This window comes from Solanum verrucosum, unplaced genomic scaffold (assembly GCF_900185275.1).
Source record: "Solanum verrucosum unplaced genomic scaffold, falcon-dt-bn FXZP01000306.1, whole genome shotgun sequence".
NCBI classification, from domain to species: Eukaryota; Viridiplantae; Streptophyta; class Magnoliopsida; order Solanales; family Solanaceae; genus Solanum; species Solanum verrucosum.
Window position 1 is genome coordinate 310,582 of NW_026020398.1, and position 18,933 is coordinate 329,514.

Below are 18,933 nucleotides of genomic sequence, written 5' to 3' on the forward strand. Positions count from 1 at the left end.
TTCTGCACTTTCATTTTAAGATCAAGGATATGGGAGAATTAAATATTTTCTTGGTATTGAGTTTTGTAGATCAGGACATGGAATTCTAATGAACCAGAGAAAATACGCACTGGAACTAGTGTCTAAGACTGGTCTGGCAGGTCCTAAGACATCAGCAACCCCTTTGGAAAGTAATGTGAAACTTACAAATGCTGATTTCTTTTTGAATGATTCTGATGGTTTATTTCCTGATGTAAGCAAGTACCAAAGACTTATTGGAAAGCTACTGTATCTCATAAATACTAGGCCTGACATAGCTTTTTCAGTACAAAGTCTAAGTCAGTTCTTACAGAAGCCAAAAGTCCCACACTGGAATGCTGCTTTGAGGGTAGTAAGGTACATTAAGACAGCACCAGGTCTAGGGCTGCTTCTGAATGCTGAGAAACAACCACAGTTAACTGGTTTTTGTGATGCCGATTGGGCTGCCTGCCCTAATACGAGGAGATCAGTAACAGGCTATTTGTTGAAGTATGGGAAGTCTTTGATCGCATGGAAATCAAAGAAGCAAAGCACAGTTTCTAGGAGTTCTGCTGAAGCGGAGTACATGAGTCTAGCTACATTAACTGCTAAAGTAGTTTGGGTATCTAACTTGTTCAAGGAGTTGGGATTAAAAGTGGATGAGCCTACTACTATACATTGTGATAGCAAAGCTGCAAAACCCAATGATTCTGGTGAAGAACTTGGAGTCCTCCGATATCATCTTGTACAAGGACCGTTACAAAACAAACATCGGTATGTTGAATAGTAATTGCATGAATAACTAAGATGACAACAATCCATATAATCTTTGAGATAACTGCGATTGAGACCGAGACCTTCAGACAATAATTCAAACAATGAGTCGTCACATCCTTGGAGTAGTCCATTAGTACTTCCCTGCATTGAAACAAGACATATTTTTATAAAAACAGAGTAATAACAGAACATGCTTAATTGGCTCTCATGGACCTGTCTCCGTCTTTAGATAGTCAATCAACTGAGCTACTAAGAATCCGAACAGTATACTCCAAAATTCACATCAAGCATAAATAAATCACTTGACACAATACGTTTAATTTAATTCGGATTGAAAAATGAAAATATTTACCCGCATGGAATTGGAAATTCTTGTGGACTGGGAGGATTCGGAGCCACGAAACAGAAAAGATTGCTAGTATAAAACACCTTTTTCCCAGTATCTCGAGTGTAATACTTTTTCTTAACCTCAGTATCTTACTCGAAAAACTGTCATGTTCCTTGCAATGTTTAGTCCAGGATGAATGTTGGAATGCCATGATTAACCACTTGGAAGAAACCCCATGTCTCCGATGCATCTCGAACTTTGTCCACAATCTCCTTATGCTTGATTGGATCCTCGTCGATGCCTTGAAGGTCTATCACTGAAAAAACGAAGTGTGTTTCACATATTTCCGCCTTGTTTTTTGGGGGTAGAATGAATATTTGAGGTACTTTAGTGATTCCAGAATCAACAAGACCTTTGACACCAGTCTTCGTATCATCAAAAGCTTTAAATTCACTCATTCTGTCATAATTTTCCTCAACTCTAGAGCTTCCCATATTTTCTCTGCACTATGAATGGTTAATTTTTACAACAAATATGAATGATTTCTCAAAATGAAGATGCCATATTTATTATTATAGAATAAAGAAATGTGAACAAGAAAGAGATAAAGTAGTTCACTTTTGAAATCCCAAGGGTGGAGAGATAGAAGTAGTTCACTTTCGATGTAGTGGACGTTTGGCCATAACGATCAAAAAACGGTTTGGGGAACAATTAAAATTTCACAATAATAATATAGTAGTCAACTTATTATTTAGCTAAATAGTAATGCTAAAAATTAGATAAATATTACTATGATAATATATAAATATTAGTGTTAAAAATAAATAATTTGAATCGTACTGAGTATTGTCCTAAGAATCGTACTAGACATTTTCTTAAGAAACTGTTTTCCCAAATTAAACAAGTATTCCCTATTTAAAAAGAGGATACAAAAATCAACAAATTAATTATCATAAGACAAGTGTTAAGAATTGGACAAGTGGCAAGAAGACAATACACTGCCTAGTGCTTCATTGTTGCCATTTCTCCAAGAAAGAAGACAGCTTGACAACTACATTTCTTTTATGGATTTACAAAGTACATTTTAAAACAGTCTTTTGAAACAAATCATTTTGCTTATACAAAAACAAACGATACAATAAATGAAAAACTAATTGCATTACATATAAGAACAATAATATAACAAAATACTTGTAACAAATTAATAATAACATGAAGATTTATGAAAGAAAATTGAAAGTTATCTACCAAGAGGTTAACAACACGATAAATGTACCACTAAATCATGAAATAGTAACATTTTTTTCTAAAAAGTGATTGCCTTTTATAATTTATAATTTAGGGGGGAAAATTGAATTACACAAAGAAAATAATTTTTTAGGTATACAGAGAAAAATTTTAAGTGGTCAAAATTTGAGAGAAAACGAAATTACCTCTTCTATTTTCAGCTCATATCAAATGACAAGGAATTAATATCTTAAATGGTCACCCAATTAACAATTGTTTTTAAAGAAAGTCACTTAACTTCCTTTTATAACCTCAAAGTCACTCAACAATGAATAGTTTACCTACAAAGTCACTCAATTATTGATATTTCACTTAGAAAGTCACCCGGCCAATTTAAATAATTTTTTTAATTAAATTTTGTTGAAACACAAATATTGGTTTAAACTAATATTTTTAAAAATAATAAGATACTCATTTAATTATTTTATTAAATTTATTTGAAACACCATTCTTGTTTTAAACTAATTTTAAAAAAACGATAAGACAATCAATTTAATTATTTATTAAATTATTTTGAAATATTATTTTCTAAATATCTGTGCAAAGGTGCTACTGTATATAGTAGCATACATATTAAATGAAAAAAAAAAACATTGATAATAAACAGAAAGGAAGAAAAAAAAAATCAAGTAAATCACCCGTGTTCATCTTTAAATCTCATTTTTCCAGCCAATTTCCTATCTCGTTCTTTGCTTTGTCAATCCACAAGGAATATTAACAAAATAGTATTTTAATAAAATAATTAAAATGAGTATCTTATTATTTTTTAAAATTAGTTTATAACAAAAATTGCGTTTCAACAAATTTAATAAAATATAATTAAATGAGCATCTTATTATTTTTTAAAAGACTAGTGAACTTGATTGCGCTTCGTGCGATTATAAATTATGATAATCTATTAATAATTTTATTAAATATAATATAGATAAAAGAGGTGTGCATATATATACACACCTATAATTGATTTCATAAAAAAAAATTTGGTTAGTAGTCAGTATACTTCCAACAAAGTCATATGTTACTATTGAACTAATAGAAATTATAAATTTAAGACAATTAGATACAAAGACGTATCTAGGAGAGGGTCATCGGGTTCACGTGAACCTATGCTCCCCTCCTGAAATCATATATAGCAGTATTATATTTTTAAAAAAATATTTAATTATAGATGTGTAAATCCACATTTGAAGTACCATATAATGCCGTGTAATAATGATTGAGTGCACCTCTCTAAGTGAGGCTAGAAATTTGAATCTTTGATTTATCTTGTTTTATTTTTCTTTCTAAAATTGGGTAACGCCTCTCTAAGTGGTTTTGATAGGTAAAAATAATTTTGGACCTACAATTTTAAAATTTTAATGGTTTTCAGTGAAAAAAACCTAAATGTTAAATCGATCAAATTTATATCTTAGATCCACCTTTTTGTAATGGTACACCCATCATCACAAAATTCTGGATACGCCTCCGCTCTCCCAATCTCGCTTGTTTCTCTTCTCCCTCTCCCAGTCTCGCTCGCCAGATATACAAATACATATGTATAACAGTTACATATACAATTATCTGACATATATACATATATAATTCGATAGATATACATATACAATTCGTCTCTCTGCCCTCTCTCGCTCGCCTCTCTTCTCCCTCTACCATGTAGCTACAAATCGTAATTAACAAACTATAACTATAGAGCACAATTAAGTTATTTTTGAATAACTATATGCAAAAAAGAAGTACCTAGATGGACTTGGATCCATCCTTTCTGAGGTAGGCAGCTACATATAATGATTTGGTTTGAAATGGGCTGGTAAAATGTAGCCATAAGTTTAAATTTTATGATATTTAGTAGGTGTTTGGCCATGCGATACCATATCATGATATGGTGTCGTGAGATGAAATTAGTGTTTAGACATGCGATTTTACGCTGATTCCATCTCATGATTCCATATCATGAGAGGTGATATCATATTCTCCAAAAATCATGATATAGAATTATATGGTGATTCCATATCATGATTTGAGATATTTTAATACAATAATTGATCCATGAATTTATATTTTGTTAAAACAACCCCACATTTATATCTACTAACCATTTGTTTCATATGTACATAAAATTTATAATCACATCATTACTTTTTAAAATTTATTATTCTCACCAATATAAAATTTATTATTACTTTAAATTTGGTGAATATAAATGATAAAGTAGAAATTCATTTGGTGAATATAAATAAGAACGAAGGGAGTAATACTTTTTTGATTTTTCATAATTAAAAAAACGTCTTAATCTTATGACTAAGCATAATATTGATAAAAGACAATTTTCATTGGCGGTGCCGCACTTTCTTAATCTTAGTATTCGCAAAATGTTCGTTCACATGATCGAAGAATATCAAGTCCAATGGATTGAGGACTTGGGAAAAATTTGATCAATTAGTTATTAATATTTAGTCAAGTGGACTAGTTATAATTTTTTTGATTAAATTTTATTAGAAGTGTTTTTGACTCAAACTTGTGGTAACTTTTTAAAATTTCGTTATTCTATAATAGTTAACTATTGATTTTTCTTGTAAATAGTTAGAAGTCAGTGATGTTTGTTAATTTTTATCTTAGTGTATTTAACTTCTAAGTTAATATTTACTCACTAATGTATGTTTTTTTTCTACTTTATAGGTTATTTGTAAGAGTAGTTGAGAGATATGAGCATATCAAGTACAATTTATGTTCATTTTTTTTTTATTAAATTAAAGTTAGATGAAACAATTACTTAAGTGAAGAACAAATAACTTTGTAATAATTTATTATGCGATTTTATAATTTTTGTTTATTTGATAAGATTGAATAAACAATTGGGGCTATTTTAATAGTTTTACAACTTATGAGATTTTTATGTTTATGAGAAAATATACAACACAAAAATTCCATATTGCATGTCCAAACAAGCCTTCAATTTCATCTCATGATTCCATATCATGATACCATATCGCATGGCCAAACGGGCCCTTAGTGACCACGAATATTTCTGATAACAACAAATTTAAATTTTATAAGTAGTACGTTATAAATAGTGGAAAAATAAAAAATTCGTTAAGAATATTCAAAATTTAATATATACTTCATATACTTTTCTATATAAAAAATATAATTTTTCGACAAACAATGTTCGACTGACCACCCTTGATTGCATGTAGTAATGCAACTAGTCACAAAATATTATACTTTCACAAAACATCTTCATTAAATTAGTACGCACATCACATCAATATAATTAACACTTATTTGTAGTATGTTTATAAGGTTTCATTTTAATTTTTAGTATGACTTTAATGAATTTGCCCGTGGTTTAGCACACAAAAGTACTTTAATCATTTTTGGTCCGGAAGAATGCGACTCCTCAAAAGATCGTAGTGGAATCAAAAATTTTATGAAGGGTCTCCAAAAATTATACAAGTATTTATTTTTTGGACCAATAAGTGTACTACAAAATTTACTTTAAGGTTCATGTCTAAAAATAAATGAAGAAGGAAAAAAGGCTTAAACGCGCCAGCAAGTGAGGTTTGAACTCGTGATCACCTAAAGCTTGAACTTTCCTCGCATGCCAGAAATCACTAGGCTACAACATTTCATTCTTTCAAGGGCGTTCAAATATGTTATTTAACCATTTAGCGTATAATTTCACTTATATATATATAAACCACTTTTTTTTTATAAAAAAAACAGGGAAAATTTTCAAAACAACGAACTTTTAGCATTAAATAGGGTCATTAGCTACATTTTCAATATTTACAATAAACAATTATACTTTAGTTTGCTATGGGTTGAATTATGTACTTTTTATTTGGTTTAACTTAACAGAATACAACTAAGAAATAACAAATTAAAGAAAATCAGGGGAGAAAACCTTTCAAATTAGGTAATATTAGTGTTGAAAATTCTCATTACTTCGTTACAAAAGATTAGGAGACCAAAAAAAGTGGTTCTCTATTTTCTTCCTCAAACTCTATTGCGACTGATAATTTTCATTGGTTTCAATTCTCTAGTGATAATGTTCCTTCTTAAGTTGATTGATCAACGTTTTTGCAATTTATTTTGAATACAAAAATTGAAAGTTTTTTTCATAAACAATTTATATTGAACACAGAAACTGAAAGGTTTATTTCGAATTCAAATTGTTTTGGAAATAGCAATTGAAAGGTTTACTTCCAATACATTTTGATTTTGATACAAAATTGAATTGTTGAATGGATATGAATTTGTATGTAGAAAGTTTCGAATACACATTTGGATAGAATACATTTTAGATGACGTTATACAAATTGAATATTTAATTTAATATAATATACTTTAGAATACAATTGAGGTTCGAAATACATTTTTACTTTGTAATCTGTTTGAGATATAAATAGTCCATGTTGAATGATTTTGATTTGTTTTTATGTTAGATGATTGGAATACAAATAATTTAGAATACAATTTAGCTGATCTTCTATATATTCAACTTTGAACATAAACATAAACATATTTTTGGAATACAAAACAAACAAAAATTTTTGATGAAAGATTTTTATGATTTAGCAATGAAACATGGGGGGAATATGAGAACGTGAGTCTTATTTTTTGTTTTAATTTTAGTCCCAAAATGTGGTTATTAGTTGAAAAAAATTAGGAACTAGATTAGAATACATTTGTTATATAAATAAAATATTCTTCTTTTTAATAATTATTTTAAACTGTAACTGTTTTCAATAAATAAGTTAGAAATTTTGACTAATTTTATAATTTTTCCATAAAAGGTCATTATATAATGTTAAAAACTACCTACTCAGTGACCACGGATATTTTCTGATGACGATAAATTAAAATTTTGTATGTACGTCGTACGTTATAAATAGTGACAAAATAAAAAAAACCGTTAAAAATATTCAAGATTTAATATATACGTATAAAAAATAATTTTATATAAAAAATATAATTTTTTGACAAACGATGTTTAACTGACCACCCTCACCGCATGTAGTAATGCCACTAGTCACAAAATATCATACTTTCATCTCATGTAGTAATGCCACTAGTCACAAAATATCATACTTTCATCTCATGTAGTAATGCCACTAGTCACAAAATATCATACTTTCATCTCATGTAGTAATGCCACTAGTCACAAAATATCATACTTTCATCTAATATCTTACTGTAGGTGTTGATTTTCTAGTCTCTGATTGGCTTTTCACTTAGAAATATTGTAGCATGTTTATAAGGTTTCATTTTAGTACAACATCATATATCTATCAAAATCCAAAGGGATTCACCCTATCTTATCTTTAAATTTGCTTGTGGCTTAGCATACACAAGGACTTCAATCATTTTTGGTCTGGACGATTAGGTTAAAAAAGAAAAAATAAATAGATTTGGTCCACTTATTTTTTATGAGACAGTTTTAATTGAAGATAGTGATAGAGTCATGAACTTTTCATGCGCATCAAAAATCACTAGGCTACAATACTTCATTGTTTCAGGGGAGTTCAAAATATGTTATTTAACCATTTAACGTATCATTTTACTTATATATACGGTATAATTTTTTACGAAGGATATTCACTTGGACACCCTGAATATACTGTAGCTCCGCCACTGACCGGAGAGAAGTCACGTTCTTGTGGTCGTGTGTAATAACACGTAAAACATGTTCTTAATGAACATTCAAATTTTTATTTTGTTTTAGTTAACTTTTATATATTGACAACGTAAAAGTATCTTTACAAAAAAACATAAAAGTGTTATGAGTCTAAGCATAGCTATATATAGTATATATTTTTTTTGGAATATCAATATATACAAGTTAAATTCTTTTAAATTTTTCACTTTGAATTCTTTCAATTGACAAAATTTTGTTCACGTTACATGTCGATCGAGTCGTGAACATCAAACATTAAAGAGAAAATTCATCAAATCACTCTCAAATTCACTTGAAAATTGTTAAGTGGTATTTTATATTTCTATGTAATTAAATGGTCAAAGTAAATTTCTCTCAAATTCAGAGGTGGTTTGAAAAGACCACATAGCTAAACTTTTCCTACCCTATAAAACTATGAATAATTTCAATAATTATTTCATTCATGGAGAGAACTAAGGGAAATAGTCCTAGTATCCTACTATTTCCATGGTTAGGTTTTGGCCATGTAAATCCCTTTTTGGCACTAGCCAAGAAATTATCAAAAATGAATTTTCACATATATTTTCTTTCTACACCAATTATTCTCAAATCTATCAAGGAAACCCTAGATAAAAACTCAACAAATTATAATCTCTCCATACAACTTGTTGAATTTCACTTGCCTTATTTGCATGAGTTACCTCCTCATTACCATACAACTAATGACCTCCCTCCCCATCTTAATTCCACTCTTATTCAAGCCTTTCAAATGGCTTCTTCCAAATTTCCAAGCATAATTGAAACCCTAAAACCTAACTTGATTATATATGATGGGTTCCAACCATGGGTAGCAACTATGGCTTCATCATGCAATATTCATGCTATTATGTTTTATGTTTCTTCAACTTCTGGTCTTGCCTACCTTTACCACCAATTTCTTCATGGGACTTCAAACCTTACATCTTTGCCTTTTTCTTCATTGTATCTTCATGACTATGAGATCAAGAAATTAGATATAAAACCAATAAAACCACGCGATGAGAAAGCCTTTGCATACGTGGTACTTAAATCCTTTGAACAATCTCACAATATTGTTTTTTTTGAACACTTGTAGGGAGATTGAGGGGAAGTATATAGATTATGTTTCTACCATAGGAAAGAAGGAGTTGATACCAATTGGACCACTTATTCGCGAGGCGACCATAGGTGAGGAGGAGAATTGGGGGACAATTCAATCCTGGCTAGATAAGAAGGATCGTTTATCATGTGTTTATGTATCATTTGGAAGTGAAGTCTTCTTGTCAAAGCAAGAAATTGAAGAGATAGCAAAAGGGCTTGAGCTAAGCAAAGTTAGCTTTATTTGGACAATCAAATTTTCAAAAGGGGTGAACACTACAATAGAAAAAATGGTTCCACAAGGTTTTCTTGAAAGTACAAAGGGAAAGGGGATGGTTATTGAAGGATGGATACCACAAAGTCAAATTTTGAACCATTCAAGCATTGGAGGTTTCGTTACTCATTGTGGATGGAATTCGATGTTAGAAAGCATGAGTTTTGGCATACCAATAATAGCCATGCCTATGAATCATGATCAACCATTGAATTCAAGATTAGTGGAGGAACTTGGCATAGGGGTGGAGATATTGAGAGGTGAAAATGGGGAAATAATGAAAGAAGAGGTGGCAAAAGGAATAAAGAGGGTGGTAGAGGATAAGACTAGGAAACAAGTTAATTTAAAGGCAATGGAATTGAGTGAAAAGATAAAATTCAAAGGGGAGAAAGCTATTAATGAAGGGGTTAAAAAGTTGTTGAAGCTTTTGTGTTGATTTATAAGGGAATGATGGATGATTGAATTGGATTTGGACACTACATGAGTTGAAACCTTATGTATTGTTTCATAATATATTGTATTGTATTATTTCGTATTGTATTGTTTTAATGAATACAAAGTTTGAAAAGATTTACATAATATCACATTTCCATAATTTAAGCGATCAATACGATACAATAGAATTTAAGTAACAATCAAAACAAACTTTGTATTTAGACTAACAATACAATACAACATGCAACAACCATCCAAACAAGGAGTATAAGTATTTTTAGATACTAAAGATTCAAATAAAAGAATTTTATATACAACTAATATCGAATGTTGTAATTTAGCTAGAAATAATTAGAGTTAATATCTCAAAAGGTCATTCAACTTTGAGAATTTATCTAATAAAGTCATTGAACTTTATTTTATATCAATAAAATCACTCAACTTATGCATTTGTATCAATAAAATCAATCAACTAAGTTTGACAAAATTATAAATTATCTTTAAACCATGAAACATAAATCCCATAAGTAAATAAAATTAAAGAAAACTCATTAAGAAATTTTATGGACAAATTTAATTAGTGAAATAAGTACTCTTATGGCATTACAATAAATAAATATACAATAATATCATACCATATGAAATTTCCTGCTCGACAATTATCATTTCTAGCGAAAAAAGTTAAGCACCTATCATTTTCCACGAAATTAAAGTGTTTCGCAAATATTTTCATAGAAAAAACATAAAAAACGAAACAATAGAAAAGTTCAATACTCATTTTATTTATTTTTTGGCAATACTTACCGATGCAATTGTATTCTGAAATTCGCCGGAAACAGAGCAAAATTTTTTTAACAAATCCTCGCAACTTTCTGAAAATAGAAAAAGAAAACCTCGTAGACAGAAGAGGAACAATAAAGTTGAATTTGTGAGCTTCGAATTTTCGTCGTGAATTTGTTTCGAGTATTAGTGTACATTTGTTTATTGTAATATCACAAGAGTATCGGTTTAACTAATTAAGTATGTCCTTGCTTTTTTTGTAATGAGTTTTTAAAATTTTATTTATTGTGGGGTTTGTGTTTACATGTTATAAAAAATAATTTAATGATAAATTTAGTTGAGTGATTTTATTGATATAAATGCACAAATTGAGTGATTTTTTTGATACAAAACAAAGTTCAATGATTTTACTAGATAAATTCTCAAAGTTGAGTGACCTTTTAAGATATTAACTCAAATAATTAGCTTCTTATGATCATATTGTCTTGTATGAATTCAAACTCTAGAGAGGATTAATACCTATTATAAGTTGAAATACTTAAGAAATACATATAATGCTTAAATTATTTCAGACATGAACAAGATACTTTAAAGTTAAAATTCACCATCAAGGAGTATTTTGAGATGAAGGAGATTATATTCCTTTTTCTTTTCCAAAGATCTCGAACTCGATTCCTGAAAAGTAGAAAAACTTAATCTTTTCCCTTTATAAGTCCTACTCAACACACATCTATATTAATTGGAGCAATATTTGGCCAAATAATGGTTAGTTATACATATATAAACATGTCACGTGATGATTGATCAATTATTTCCCAAAGAGAAAGATATTAGTGGGCTAAGACAGGACATATTCATCAATAGAGCCTATTTTTATTTTTTCATTATTTTTACCCTCTCTAGGAGCTCCCATCCCTTTTGCTCCCTTGGTGACTCGAACTCGCAACCTTCGGGTTGGAAGTGAGGAGTGTTTACCATCCGAGCAACTCCCTCTCGTCCAATAGAGCCTATTAACTTTGACATTACGTAAAAAAAATAAAAATTACACACAACCAGATCACCACTCCGACAATATTTAAAGGTATTCATTTTAATAGTAGAATTTGTAATTTTGAAAAAGAAAAATGAAAGACAAGTTACCTTTCGGAAAAAAAAAAAGAGGAGGCATTTTTTGGCACAGGTAAAATAAAATATGGTCTCCCCTTCCATCCAAGTGGACTATATTTTTCTCTTTATGGAAATTAAAAAGAGAGATATACTTCTACAAAACAAAAGATTGATGTCCTTCAAAATTCTAAAAAAATCAAGAAATATGTGCCTTTAATTCCTGCTTTTCTTTATTATGAATCAAGATGAAAGGTCGGATGTACATGAGTTAATAATGCAATAAATTGAAAGCATAAAACATTTGTATTATTGTACCAACATTATTTATACATGATATACACAAATTTGCTTTCTTGTATATAACCAAGAAAACATATTTTACTTGTCTTTCTTTGATACTACTAAACCCTCTAATATAGGATAACTAAGAACCAAGACATAAAAAGAAAGGAAACCTTGTCCAAACATCTCCTCAAAGTTCCTCTCTAAGACCAATCTTTTCATTCCAAATATGAAACATACCACATTAAACACCACTAAAAATGTCAAAGGAACCATAAACAACTTAGCACCTTGGAAATCAAATTTACCCTTTTCATATTTCCTTAATTTCTCTTCATCTATGGCTTTGTTTGTTAACCTGAAATTTGCCTTTGCAACACCTATCCACTTCATTAAAACATCTAAGCATCCAAATAAGCAAGCTGTGACTGTTTTTATTATCCAAATTCTTTGTTCATTCCACCATGTCCTTAAGTTGCCACCACTAGACAAGACTTCATATAAATGTTGAGCCAAAGATGATAAGAATATGGTTGTGAATAGTGCAAACCATGGGCTTGTCACCTGTAAATAAATAAGGACAATTGAGTGAGTCATGTATATGAATTTTTCAAAAAATAATTATTTTGTCTCACACGACTGGCACTAATTCTAATATAATTTCGAATTAGTATATCACCAAAGATTTGTCGGGATAGATAAAATTCATTTTAATCAAAGGTCTGGAATTCGAGTCTTAGGAATGTAAAATTTTCTTATAGGGAATGCTTCCTCCTTAATGGGCCCCTATGCAACATGATCTGACTTAAACCACACCAATAAATTTTGGATACCAGATGATTAAACAAGAAAATAAACTAGAAATTTCATTAATCACCACTATAGTTCAAGGAAATTTCCATCAAGCCTTTTGGATCGACTTTTCTTTCTCTTGTAATCAATCACTCATATGTCCATTTCGACTTGCAAAACCGGAATTTTCAAACATATTTTTAATGATATTATACTTGAAAAGATACTTATATATAAGTGATAAAATTAAGTTTTTACCTTGGGAAACACTGGAGTGCCCATCAAGAAGCACAAAGGTGGAACAATGCCATAAAGGAAGCAAGGAATGGAGAGAAAATGTGAGAACATGAAGTATCCATAACACATATTTTGGACTAAAGGCATTTTTGACATGAGCCCATAAGTAAGTGGGCTGTATTTTGAAAGCCCAACTTGTACTAGCCCAGAAGCCCACTTCATTAGTTGGACCAAAGCATCTTTCATATCAATGGTGCTACAACCAAGGAAGCATGGCCTCTTTGGATAAAGATATACTGATTTCCACCCCTTAGAATGCAAGAGATAACCTGTGTATGAGCTCTCTAGTAAACTGTTGTATGAGTACCCTATCTGAAACAACAGTTTAAGCTTTTAGATGAAATAATTACATAATTTAACAGACACAAATACAAAAGTATTAATTGAAGTGGCAAAACAAGCTCATGAATATATGACACATCTAAACCGTCCAAGTTTGGATTGTCTAACGACTCGTTCAGCTAATTTAGCTCTTTTGACCCACTCAATTTAGTCAATCCAAAAATTGGGCTAAGCAATTTTTTTTTATTTGATGTGTTATATATGACCATAATAAAGAAAAAAGAGTTTTGTTAGTTCTGTTTGATATAATTAAACATAAAAAGAGTTATCAGGTTTGATTATGATTCATTATTTACTCCATCTTGACTCGGCTCATTTTAATCTTGAATGAGTTAATGACTTGTTTATTTATTCTCTTAACTCAACTCATTTTAACCGTTTTAATTCAGTTCAACCTGCTTATTTAACCTTCCTAAAAATATATATGGACTAGTAATAATAGGATGATACTTACTTCTTTACCCCATCTTGTATTTTCTTCAAATGTGCAAGAAGCAAGAGTTTTAGCTTCATCAATCGTCTCATCACATAGAACATTCTCCCTTCCATTTCTTTGATCATTCAAAGAGTTAATAGAATTGATGAACTTTCTAGAAGCACCAAACTTTTCTTCTGCCTCTTGAAGTGACTCCTCTATGAATCAAATATATTTGATTAATAAATAAAATGTTCATAGAATTATATGCTTAAAAAAAAAGGAAAAAGGACAAATATATTCCGAACTATCGTAAATAGTATGTAGATACCCTCCGTCATACTTTTGGGACATTGGTGCTTCTGCCATCCAAAAACTAGAGCATATATACCCTTCATTCTAATGGAAGACTCAAAAGGGACATGTGACACAAACTTATCTGTCGATCCAATATTTAATAAATGTCGGGTCGGTGGATAAGATTATGACGTGTATGTCCGTTAGTATAAAGGGTACATATGCTCTAGTTTTTGGACGATATGGGCATCAAATGTCATCCAACAGTATGACGAATGGTATATGCATACCATTTACGATAGTTTGGGAGTATATTTGTCCTTTTTCCCTTAAAAAAAATAACCACAATTATGTGTAAATTAATAAGATGAAAACCTGATTGATACAATTGAGATTCCCACTTGTATTCTGATTGAGCTTTTAGAAAAAGTGTAGTCATATCATCTTGGTTAATTGGAGTACTATATAATGCTTCTTTCTTCAAATAATAGCCTGTGCCTGCACAAACTGTCCCTCCTACTCCATCCATTCCTTGATACTTATTCTATAAAGAGAGAGAAATGAGATTTTAAGAAGTATATACTGATGATTTAAAAAATATTTATACGATCAGATCATTTATAACATATTATATACAATAACTATAAGTAAACTTATATGATTAGCATTAGTGGGTGATCTAGTAAAAATGGTCACTAAAAATGTTAAGCAATATAATAGTATAAAAAATCTTGTTGTAACCTTTGAATTATGAAATTGTCAATTAATAAAATGAAATGAAATTTATTTTCAAATTTGTATCCACTTAAAAAGTTCTTTAAAAAAAATTAAGTTACATAGCCAAAAAAAGAAGAAGAGATAATTATAGTCCAATTATGTCGTCTTTGATGATCTAATTTACAAAATAGCCAGTAAGTATATAATTTTTTTATATATTTATGAAGTATAAATGTACATATAATATACATAACCAATATATAAGTCTGGATTAGTGCTTGTAATTAAGTTTGGCCGATGCATCAAAAATGAAAGAAACCCGAAAAGGGCCCAGCTGGCCCGGCCCACCCCAAGCCCAACAAAACCACTCTTGACCATTTTTCTCCAAGACCCGGCCCCAATCCGACCCATTGAAAACGGCCAAATGGATCAGGTTTGGCCCAGCCCAGCCCGGTACTCACCCAAAAATTGTAGTTGAAAAACTTGTAATATATAGAATACAATTGTTGCAACATATATTAAGAGGATGTGTTGGTACCTTGTATGCTGATCTTGATTGAGCATCATAGATGTCATTTTTACTAACATTATAAAAGGTTTGAGGGAATTGTACATAGGAAAGAGTAGTAGAAATATTTTGATCAAGATGAAAACACATTGCTTGCTTGGCTGAAGAAGGGTCATTGCAATACATGTCACAATCCAAAACAAGCATATATGGTGCATTGCTCATTACCCCTGAAACCCTAAGCTGCATGTCACCACAAACCAATAATAACCATAAGTGATTGTTCAAAAATTGACTGATTTCTAGTAGTGATTGTTCGTGATTTTTAAATATAGGAAAGTAGCTAGGTTAGTAACTAGTTTTTATGTGTTATCCGGAACATACATACTGGCCAAAATAATTTGAATTCATGTTGTGTAAATGTGCTTCTACTAGGATTGATTCAAAACCAAAACATCTGATTAAAAGATCCTGTCATCACATTGTTAGTATGTTTTGCAGCTTACCAATCTTTATATATCTCTACTATAAAAATTTACGTGTGATTGACTTTCTTAGATGATCTGATAATATAAAAATTATATTCCCATTTCCTAGACTCTTTTTTTTTTTTTTTAAAACTATTTGTGATTAATCTTGATACTAGAAAACTAGTGTTAAAGTTGATGAAATGTAAACTCAACCCCTTTATGCTATAAAAACTTTTCTTCCAGATTACAATTTTAATGATCGAATATTAAGTGAACGCGAAATATTTTTTGCACGGAATAAAATCGAAAAAACAAATTAAAACCTTAAGTAGGAGAAAATATTACTTACAAGAGCATTTAAGGCTCCAGCCTTGAAACGATGAGGGCTCGATGGTCGCCTCTCACGTGACATATAAACTAATTGTGGCAATTTGCTTTCCTTATCATCATGTATCACCTGCACCTCATAAATACTTGATTATTATTGTTAATCTCACCTTAATTACATTTTGTAACCCTAAATTTTTCTTACATTTGTGTTAACAAATCAAAAAAATTAAATGAAAAATACTATAACTTACAATTATCGTCGTATTAATATGATGAAAAAAATATATTTAAATATTGGTTAAAGTCTATATAGTTTGACTCTCGCACTACTAAAAAAACACTATTTTTTTCATTTAAATTTTCTACTAAAAAATATTCAGTGACTCATAGATATTTTATTTGAATCAATAAGAAAAGAAAATATGTCTAGCGGCTATTCCTAGTTTTTAAGAATCTATTTTTCTCCATGCATTTTTTCAGTAAATTGAAAAATTATATTTTATAAAATCTCTATTTTTAGTAGTATCGAAAGATAGAAATAAGTAAAAGTGAACGGAGAACCTCAATATAGGGTGGTCGATCCATTCTGACGGACCCTTCAACACTACTGGCTTTCTCTACATTTTTCTTGAATACTTCGTATGCTGCCTGCACAATAAAATAATTATATTTCACTATCTTATAAGTTATATATGTATAATAAAAGTCCATATTACCCTTTATAAAACAATAATAATAAAAAAGTTCAACCATGGACAAAATGATTGTTGAAATCGCAATTATAAACAGATAAACTAAAAACATATATTATTTAACTATATTGAGTTTGGGTCGATAATTTTAAAGAATAATAAAATTAAAGTCTCGATGGTTAATGAGACGAGTGAACTCCTTACAAGGCTTGCGTAATCCTTCTCTCTTTAAACTAATTTTTAGAGTGTGAGTTAGATTCAAAACCTTAATTTAACATGATATCAGATCTTTTTAATGATAATTTTACTACTTAATAGTAAAAAAATATGATAGGGATTTATGCCAAACCCTATGTCACCACAAGGTGGATTAAAAAAACAAAAAAAAAGTAGGAAGAATAAATTAATTGATAATGTCATTAAATTTGAAAGAAAAAAAAGTAATATAATTTTGGAGGTAGTTGCTAAAGATGGCGGTTGGTACCATATTATTGTTCTTAAATTAGTCCGCTAAGATTTTGTTGAACAAGGAAGAATTCAAGGTGACTATTGTAAGGATATGTTTTTTTTTATCCTATTGTGTTAATTAATGTTGCTCAATTTAAATAAATAATTAATATGCTCAAATTAAAATGTTTTATGTCTAAATCACTTCAAGAGTAGAGAGAAAGATTGTGATGGAATGTTGGATATATACTTTTTTATTTATTTTTAATGAGTAGTTTTGGGTTTGAGTCCAAGAAACCAGAGTCACTTTTGATAAGGAGTACATTTATATTTTAACCTTCGTAGTAAAAAATTTCTGATGCGAATACAGATTAGTCGGATTTCAATGCGATGAAGTTCTGCATCGGTGGTGGGAGGAATAATTAGCTCCTACATTCATTTTTTTCATGGTTTCAGAATCAACTCTATCCTAATTATTGGTTTACTTGATGTTGAACTTTCATGTTATAGTATTCACGCTCTAGATATCTAGTCCTAAGCATGCGAGAGTGTTAAAATCCCTATCAATTATGGAAATTGGTTTATTTACCATTATCCTTTACATAAACATTTTATTATAACAATAATATATTTTCTGTGAAATCGATTTTTCATGTTACTTATGTTATATATTATATGTTCTCTATATATAATAACATTTCATTATTGCAACCAAAAGATAATAATAACAAATGACGTTATTATAAAGAGGTTTGTCTATATATGATTTCGATCAATCTAATTATCTCTTATATTAACTTTTGGGATTGATTCAGACTCAACATCTATTTCTTTCGGTAATATTGGAACATTTTATCATCCAAATTAAAAAGGTAAAAAAAAAATTACCTTAATATTTTTCTCTTCATTCTTGAATTCATTTCCTCTGAGGATCAAACGTTCATCATCACCAAAAGAAGAGAAAAACGCATCTGGACATATAGTCTTCACTCCATACTTTCTACAAAAAGGAACCCAAACCCTAGCAAATCCACATGCCTCCTTCATAGCATACAACGTCACGGTGGCGCCACCATCATCGGAGAGATAAACGGAGAGTTTTTCCGGTGGATAATCGAGTGACATAGCCGATAAAACTGTGTTCATAACCTCAAGAACCGGTTCCTTAGTAGGATCAGCCGTGCATATAAACACGTCGACGCCTGGTAACTCGGAATCAGCCGGAAGATTTTCCGGCATGACGGACCGAGCTACCGGGTGCCAGCGGAAGGATTGTGTAACTAACCATATTATAGTGAAAATAACCTCAGAAATTGTGATAAGTCCCCATGAAATAATTGATACATCATCTCCTTGTAATAAATTTTTTATTCTATAGTATAGTAACCCTAATATGGCTGAAAAATGTAACAAAATATGGATTCTACTAAATATTGCACGAGGTTGTTGTAATGTGCGTGTATTTAGATAAGGTGCACCCATGACCAGTTTTTTTTTTTTGCACTTTGTTTTTGAGTTGGTTTTAATTTATGGAGATGGTATATATTACTCCTATATATAGGAATTTAAGAAAGAGGGTCTAGGCTAAAA

The 18,933-nt window shown here is 30.1% G+C and overlaps 2 protein-coding genes and 2 pseudogenes across 2 annotated transcripts; 1 reads left to right on the forward strand and 3 right to left on the reverse strand.

Moving 5' to 3' along the window:
* Positions 1–668: 668 nt before the first annotated feature.
* On the reverse strand, positions 669–1,596 carry LOC125839408 (1-aminocyclopropane-1-carboxylate oxidase homolog; annotated as a pseudogene).
* A 6,890-nt stretch (positions 1,597–8,486) lies between these two features.
* Positions 8,487–9,879, forward strand: LOC125839671 (beta-D-glucosyl crocetin beta-1,6-glucosyltransferase-like; annotated as a pseudogene).
* Positions 9,880–12,132: 2,253 nt separating this feature from the next.
* Positions 12,133–13,311, reverse strand: LOC125839573 (cellulose synthase-like protein G1). Its single transcript, XM_049518562.1, has 2 exons — positions 13,087–13,311; positions 12,133–12,600 (listed from the first exon to the last, which is right to left on the reverse strand). Exons 1-2 carry the CDS (start codon positions 13,309–13,311, stop codon positions 12,133–12,135), a joined length of 693 nt encoding a protein of 230 aa, XP_049374519.1.
* A 386-nt stretch (positions 13,312–13,697) lies between these two features.
* LOC125839409 (cellulose synthase-like protein G3) lies at positions 13,698–18,825 on the reverse strand. Its single transcript, XM_049518392.1, has 7 exons — positions 18,232–18,825; positions 16,766–16,852; positions 16,224–16,331; positions 15,435–15,647; positions 14,555–14,723; positions 13,922–14,100; positions 13,698–13,703 (listed from the first exon to the last, which is right to left on the reverse strand). The coding sequence occupies exons 1-7, from the start codon at positions 18,823–18,825 to the stop codon at positions 13,698–13,700; spliced, it is 1,356 nt and encodes a 451-aa protein (XP_049374349.1).
* Between the last annotated feature and the right edge of the window lie 108 nt (positions 18,826–18,933).